This window comes from Peromyscus eremicus, chromosome 8a (genome assembly GCF_949786415.1).
Source record: "Peromyscus eremicus chromosome 8a, PerEre_H2_v1, whole genome shotgun sequence".
Lineage (NCBI taxonomy): Eukaryota > Metazoa > Chordata > Mammalia > Rodentia > Cricetidae > Peromyscus > Peromyscus eremicus.
Window position 1 is genome coordinate 54,773,632 of NC_081423.1, and position 7,945 is coordinate 54,781,576.

The 7,945-nt window shown below is 42.9% G+C and overlaps 1 protein-coding gene across 1 annotated transcript in view; it reads right to left on the reverse strand.

The window, feature by feature from the left end:
- The window catches only part of LOC131917014 (NACHT, LRR and PYD domains-containing protein 1a-like), a 60,089-nt gene extending 52,918 nt beyond the window's left edge, over positions 1–7,171 (reverse strand). Inside the window, exon 1 of the mRNA XM_059270664.1 lies at positions 6,904–7,171. Within this exon, the coding sequence (XP_059126647.1) occupies positions 6,904–7,171 (268 nt within the window). The remainder of the gene's footprint in view (positions 1–6,903) is intronic.
- Between the last annotated feature and the right edge of the window lie 774 nt (positions 7,172–7,945).

Below are 7,945 nucleotides of genomic sequence, written 5' to 3' on the forward strand. Positions count from 1 at the left end.
ACAACTCTACCCAATCCAGAATGATGCCATGGTAATCATCATCATACTACACTTCTTGCCAGAATTTCAGACGATCTTACCCATTACTCTAAGACTTGCTGCAGAACCTACAGTTAGTCTAAATGAGATTTAACTATCTGAGCTTTCTCACAGCACCCAACAGAGACACCATCACTCCCTAAACAGCAGGAAGCAATTCTAAGAAAATGACACCCCTTCTTCCTAAGGTTTCATATTTCTCAGGGTTATGGATGATGGTTATAGGGTTGGGGGTGAAAGAAAATATTAAACTCAGTATTCTCCTTAAGAAAAGAAAAAGTGTCTAAAAAAAGAGAAAAGAAGAAATGGAATGGATAGGTATAAGATACTATGGTAGATTATTGTATATACTAGTAAACAAATTTAGTAAAATAGCAGCCTTAGATAATTTGCACTGTTATGGATTCTTATATGTTGATACAAATGTAAACTATTTTTATATTCCTGTTTAATAATTTGTATATTGATACAAATACAGAATTATATTTGTTATAATGTACATATATTTCTACTCTTATTTGAAATATTTGTACATTGATACAAATGTAAATTTATATCTGTCATACTGTATGTATGTTCTACTTCTGTTTAGGATATTCTGTATATTGATATGTATTTAATATTATGTCATATTGTATATCGCACTATACATTCCTACCTCTGTTATAAATATTTTGTGTATTGTCACAATTTTGAAGTCTTCGTCCTTTACCGTACATTTGCTTATAGACTGTTTACCTTGTTTACATGAAGCCTTAGTCCTTAGGTTATTTTGGTAGATAAGACTTATAGATTTATAATCACCTATGCTTGTTATCTCTATAGTTACATTAGTTAGGTTATCCAGATTTACAGATACATTGTTGGATGGACAGGTAATCTTCAAACACTTCATAGACCTAGAGAATATGGCATTTAAATAACTTAGAATTCTGTTGACGTGAGACACAATTGCTCCTGGCAGCACCAATTTGATCCCGAGAGAACGTTGGGCTTCTAAGACATTTCCATTTGGAAGTTTGTCTTCTTGGCACAAAATGGCCTATTGGGCAAAGAACTGCCCTTGCCTCAACTGTTGACAATACGAGTAAATGTCCTTCTGGACAAGCAGGTCACAAGGAAAAGTGACTTCTGAACTCTGCCATGACAGGGTAAGATGGTCTTTCAAAATTCCTGCTTCTGAAAATGATCTGTCAGATACTCTAGGCCTGTAGCCCATTTGAATGCACCAACAATGTTGAGAAACATTAAGTGACTGTCCAGGCTGCCAGCTGTCTCTGACTACTCTTGCAAGATTCCCGAAAGTTGCTTGCATCCATCTTCTATTTCTCAGGTACCATTATATTCCTTCTCAGGTCTTTGATGGGACTGAAGACTAGCAGTTATAGTCACAACATATATATATATATATATATATATATATATATATATATATATATATATATATATATATATATAATCTTAGAACATATTAAGTATTAGATTCAGGTTCTTTATGATAGGACACCTTTTGGAATGATCTTTATAACATGCCATTTACCTATGCTCTAGACTTCTCTGGATTTTAGTATGTGTTTCTTGCATGATATTGTTCGCATTGACTGTAGTTCCATCTTATCTAGGTCATTATCCCTCATTACTCCTAGACAATATTTGATAACCATTCCTTTGTATATAATTTTGTATTAGGTTAGAACCTTCTTATTAGACAAAAGGGGGAGATGTAGTGGGTAGCCATTCCAGCTTTGATCTGGAAGTTCCAACCCCCATTGAGGCTTCGGTAACTGTCACGCCTATAAGGCAGGGCCAAGAGAGGACAATGAAGACCCAAGATCTGGATGCACCGGCTCTCTTGGTTCCTGGACCCTGGACGCTGGAGGTAGACTGAGCAGAGTTCTCCAGAGAACACCGCCGGACTACACCACGCCTTTCCCAGACTCTGTAAACTATCCATTAACTTGTAAGTTACCCCACAAAATAAACCTCCCTTTTAACTACATGGAGTGGCCTTAATATTTTCACCAATACTCAGTCATATATTGAGCTGAAGTCTGGGTGGGAGTTGTGAGAGGCTCACTGCTGACAACCACAGATTTCAGTTTCCCCTTGTGTCAAATGCAACTTCAGCACTACAGAGCTCAGAGGGATCATTTCTAGCCTGTGACTCTTAGAACTCCACCATGGCCCCTCTACCCTTCCATTTAAGTTGCCTGTCCCAGGGCCCCACACAGGTGTAGGCTCACCTGTGAAGAACCACCAACTACATGGACTTGAAATCTTACCTACAGTTCACAGCTCAGCTTACCTTTCTTCTGAATCCAGACTTCTAATTTTCTCATTTAATGACCTCCTTACCTGAATGCTGAATTGGTCTCAGAAGCGGAGTTTTTCTGTGAAGTGCAGCTCCTTGTCTTGATAGTACTATATATCCTTGTTCGGTAGGTGAATGCACACGGGGTGTGCTTCTTGAGCCAGAAAATGATGGAAAACTGTCTACGGGAAGAGACAGTGGTGGTGTCATTATCAGATAGGTAGTGATAAGAACATGGGGAGCAAGGCTGGGGTCCAGTGTGCCTCCCCTCACACCCTTCTCCAGAGTGTCATACAGAGAATGATGCTCTTGCAGATGCTGCACAGAACTGGTGCTGCTCTGGGACCATGAAGTTCACACACCTATGTTGTTCTACTCTAGTACTTGTGTGAGTCTCCATTCCTCTCTGAGCCTGAGACTCGTCATGTGGGTCTCTGTATTTCTATCCCACAGAAATAGGTAGGATCTCATAGAATAGCTTAGTCTGGCCTCTCGCTCAGACTCTGGTAGCCCTAATTTTGCAGGTTGTGATATTATAGGATTTTGTATACAACAAGGTACTAATCTTATTTTTGAAGCCATATGATTTTTCTTAGTTTCCAATCTAAAACTTATATGTACGGATATTGCCCATTAGGCAGACAGATTCTGATAAACTTCCAGGGGTGCTGAGCTCCATGTTTCAAATCATATCTGACAGTCACTAAGTGGCATCCTTTGGGAGGGAATGTGCATCTTTAAATCACCGTGTTGATAGTCAGTGAAACTTGAGCATGGAAGCTCAGGGTAGAGTGAAACCCTTTAAATGGAACATCAGGGAAGCTGGGAACAGTGTTGAAAAAGAAAAGAAAGGCAAGGATGCTGGAGGGAGCCTAAGAGGAAAAGTCTCCTGGGCTATAGAGACATGAGCAGTCTAATCTCTACCACAGTGTTCTCAGTAGAGACTTATCCATGCGCTGGGTACGAGGGTCTTCTTGGGCACAGCCTGAAGATGTGGGATGTGAATATGCTGTGGGTGGCAGCTGAGAAAAGAGTAAACATTGTGAATGCTCAGATAATGAACCTGAGACACAGATAGTTGAAGGGCTTTTTCCATGTCACAATTTAAATGATGCCAAGGTGACAACCAAGCCAATGGCTTTTGACTCTGCAGCCTTGGTTTCTGAGTCTTAATGTGGAATGGAAAGAAAAGACTTTGAAGGGAGAGACAAGGGTTAGGTGGGGGCAGGACTTTCACAGAGCAGCAGAAGGATGAGGCAGGAGTCAATCTTGAATAAGGCTCCCATTGTTCTAGATTCCAGGCCTGAGCATATCTGCATGTGCTGTGATTTTGAACAAATAAACCTCTCTGTCTGGACCTTGTGCACTGAAGAGATGTAGCATCTTAAATGTTTGTGAAGAAGAAGAGGCAAGGGTGTGTTCTGGGAAGGTGAGAATGAAATACGGGAGGTCTGTAGAAGACACTGGCTGAAGCTGAGAGTCGACCCTACCGTCTCCTTGGTGTCCCTGTCCAGAGGAGAGACCTTCTTTGCATTTCAGGACGTGCATGTCCCCTGAGGTCTTTAGTGCCAACTAAGATTCTGAACTGAGCTCTGGGTGCTACTTGGACTAGGCTCACTGTTGACCACCATGGTTCTGCTTCTCATCTGCCAAATGCAACTTCAGTGCTGTAGAGCCCTTAGGAACCATTTCTAATATGTGTCCCTTAGCACTCCACCATGGCCTGTAAGACCTTCCACCTAAGTTATCTGTCTCAGGTCCCACTTCAGGTAGATGCTCATCTGTGAAGAAACACCATTATGTGGACTTAAATTCAAACCCACAGCTACCAGGTTAGCTTACCTTTGTTTCTGAATATATAATCTTAATGTTCTCATTAAACAAGTCACTTACCTGAAAGAGGGAGTCTCCTACAAATTTCTTGGCCTGGGCTCAGTGTTTGTACAGAATCTCGTGGGGTAGCTCTATCCAGTGTGGGTTTTTCTTATGGAGGCAAGAGATAAAAGAAAGGCTATGGAAAGAGACAGTGGTTGTTTTCTTCCCAGCTAGGGGGCAGTAGCAGCCAGCAGAGCACAGGTGAGGTCTTCCTGCTTAACCTCATAACTTTATCCAGAGCCTCACAGAGGGAATGATGCTTTTAGGGATGCTGACTCAAAAGGGAGCTGCTCTGGCACCATGAGGATGACACTCATGCTGGCCTACTCCAGTCCTTTGTGTGAGTCTCCATTCCTCTTTAAGCTGCAGATCCCTCATGTGGATCCCTGAGCTACTATTCCACAAGGACAGGTAGGATCTCACTGTGTAGTTCAGGTTTGCCTGGAGATCAGGCTCCTTCTACCTTAATCTCACAGGTTCTGGGATTATAGGGTTATGTCTGCAGCAGGTTAATGATCTTAGTTCTGAAGCCATATGTCTTATCTTAGTCTTCAATCTAAAACATCTAGGTGGGAACAGCAGTGTCCATCAGTCAGAGAGATTTGGACAAAGTCCTCAGAGTCTGAGGCACACATTTCATATAATAACTTTTGGTCACTAAGTGGCATGGTAGGGATTATAGGGATCTGTAGGACACAGTTTTGATAAACAGAGGGACTTTAGCATGGAAGTAGAGGATGGTGTGTTTTGTTTTAAATGGAACAACTTTGAAGCTTGGAACAGTGTGGGTTAATATGTCCCCATGGGCTGGGGTCTTCTTGTGTACAGCTTGAAGATTATTGACATGAAAATATTGTGGGGTTAGCTGAGCAATGAGTAAGCATTGTGAATGCTCAGATAATGAAACTGAGACACATATTGTTGAAGGGATTTTTCCATGTCACACATTAAATGATGCCAAGTCGACAACCAGTGCAATGGCTTTTGACTCTGTAGCCTTTGTTTCTGAGGCTTAATGTGGGGTGGAAAGAATGGACTGTGAAGGGAAAAACAAGGGTTAGATGTGAGCAGGATTTTCACAGAGTAGCAGAAGGATGAAGGAGGAAATCATTTCTCTGATCCCATTGTTCCAGATTCCAGCCCTGAGTCTGTCTCTTCATGCTGTGAGCTTGGACAAGTTAATCTCTCTCTTTAGTTCTCATGCACTGGAAAGATATGACTGCTTTGATGTTTGAGAAGAGGAAAAAGCAAGGGTGTGTGCCCTCTGTAAATGAGAATGAAATAAGGGAAGTCAATAGGAGAAACTGGCTACAATTGAGATAAGAGCCTATCCTCTTCTTGGTGTCCATCTCAGGAGAAGAGAACTTCTTTGTGCTTTAGGACATATATAACCCCTGGAATTTTAGAGCTCAGTCATATTTTCAGGTGAACTCTGATGCCAGTTGTGTTAGGCTCTCACTGCTGACCCCCATGGATTTCAATTTCTTCTTGTGTTAAATGCAATTTTAGCATTGCATAGCCCAGAGTGATTATTTCTATACTGTGGCTCTCAGAACCCCATGATGGCTCTTCTGCCTTTCCATTCAGTTCTCCTATTTCTGGTCCCCATACAGCTGAAGGCTCATTTGTGAAGAACCACCATCTACGCAGACTTTAAGTCCCATTTACAGCTCCCACTTTTCTTTATCTCTGCATAAGACTGGTCATGTTACCATTTAACAAGTTTCTTTGTTCTCATCTGAGTTTCTCTGAGATTCATGGCCTGAGCACAGTGATTCTGGTGAGCTGCTTTGCTAAGGGACTCCATGTTAAGTGCCCCTGCCCTGGAGCCTGAAATGACGAAGAATGGGCTCTGGGAAGAAAACAGTTGCGTGGTTATGTGAAACACAGAGGTAGGAGCCAGGAGAGCAAGCCTGGGTTCCTTCCTCCTTACCCTGAAAACCTTCTTCACTGTCACATGGGAAGAACGATGCTCTCAGAGTTCCTGATGAGAAAAGACCCTGCTCTGGGAGGAGTTCATACCTCTGTCCTGGTTCTACATTAGTCCTCTGTGGGAGTCTCTAGTCTTCTCTCTGAGCCTAAGCTCCCTTATGTGTAGCTCTGAGCCTCTTTCTCACAGGTTTTAAACTATAATAACAACAGCAGCAGCAATTTCATGAGCTTGTACTTATAATTATTGAACTTTTATTGAATGTTAGATTATTTAATATTCAACAAAGATTATCACTTTTCTTCCACAGCCCAAGGAGACAGGTGTTTACCCTCCTCCCATTTTGCAGATGGGGACATGGAGGCTGAGGGCTGTAAAGTGACTTGTTCTGAGTGGAAGAGCCTAGAATGGCTGGGTTTGTAACTTAAGTGTCACCTAATTTTCCTTTTGGTAGCTGGTTTGAACCCTATGCTCACCCCTTTCAGAGTCATTCTGAATGCCAGCCTCTCCCCACTACTACAGCTTCACAGTGCTCTTTCCCAAGGGCCCAAGAATGCACTCCTGTAGAAGAGGGTGTGGGGCTCTAAGGTTCATTTAGGCGTTTCTTCATGCCTTCTGGTTCCATGCTCTCCTGGACCTGTGAACTCTTTTGACAGGAGGTTACCCTGCCCATGGAAACCCTGGCAGGAGGCTCAGTGGTGATGAAGGGGTCACAGTAGTGATGGGTTGTGATCCTTGGTATACTTACTTAGCATCAAGTCCTTCTTTGCCTGGGCTTTGGTCTGCAGCAGCTTCCAGCTCTTCCACTTCCTCCTTTTGTGGATGAGGTCCAAGACCTTTTGACCTTTATGCTGAGCCTCCTCTGTATCACTCGCCTTCCTGGACTGAGCTGCTCCCATGGTGATAGAGTCCCCAGATGATGCTTGGCTGTGCAGCTCCCACTGGTCCTGCTTCACGTCCCCCTTCTCTTGTTGCTCCGAGCAGGAGGCCAGTGGATCCTTGTCTCTGCTGGACATTTTCGATCTAGGAAATGGGTGTTTGATTGGAACTGATAGAGGAGAGATGGAAATAATAGAAAGAGCAGAGCAGCCTCTATAGGGACAATTGTCCTCTGGTCAGGACAACGGAAGGATTCCAGGCTCTTCTGGGGATGGAGACTGTGTGTCCAGGTTCAGGGCTTGGACTTTATAGGGCAGAAGAGGAAACTCTGGGAGGAAGTTTATCAGTAAATGTGTTCTCTATAGTTTCATGAACGATGCCAGTGGAAGTTCTCCTTACTGTGCTGGCTTTCTTGTCAGGCAGGTGTGCTGTTATGCTGAGTCTGGGGCTCTCAGCTTGTCTAAGGTTTCTTCTTTTAGGCCATTAAGGTCATTTATCTGACCCTGAGGACAAATAAAAAGGGGGAGAGGTGTATTCTCTCATTGGCTGCTTCCTGAGGCAGGATAATGATACAGGTGGGGCTAGGCTCTGTCCCAGGATTTAAGGGAGCATAGGTTAGGTTGAGTTCTTGTAGAAGGGAAAGAGTTTTAACTTGATCTGTTGAGGTGGATCATGTGATTGTTGTCATTCACTCCTTGAAAAACCTCTGAAAACAATTAATTACATAAAAGGGCTATAAAGAGTAAGGTAAGACTGTAGATTAGGAGACCCAGTAAGCTCCTAGCCAGGGCAGCCGTTGTCTTAATGTGGGCCTAGAGATGGCAGTGATTTGATCCAGGAGGAACTTGTGTAAAACTTTTAAAGGACAGGAAAAATGGAAGTGTGAGGATAAGGAGGAATGGAGAGATCAA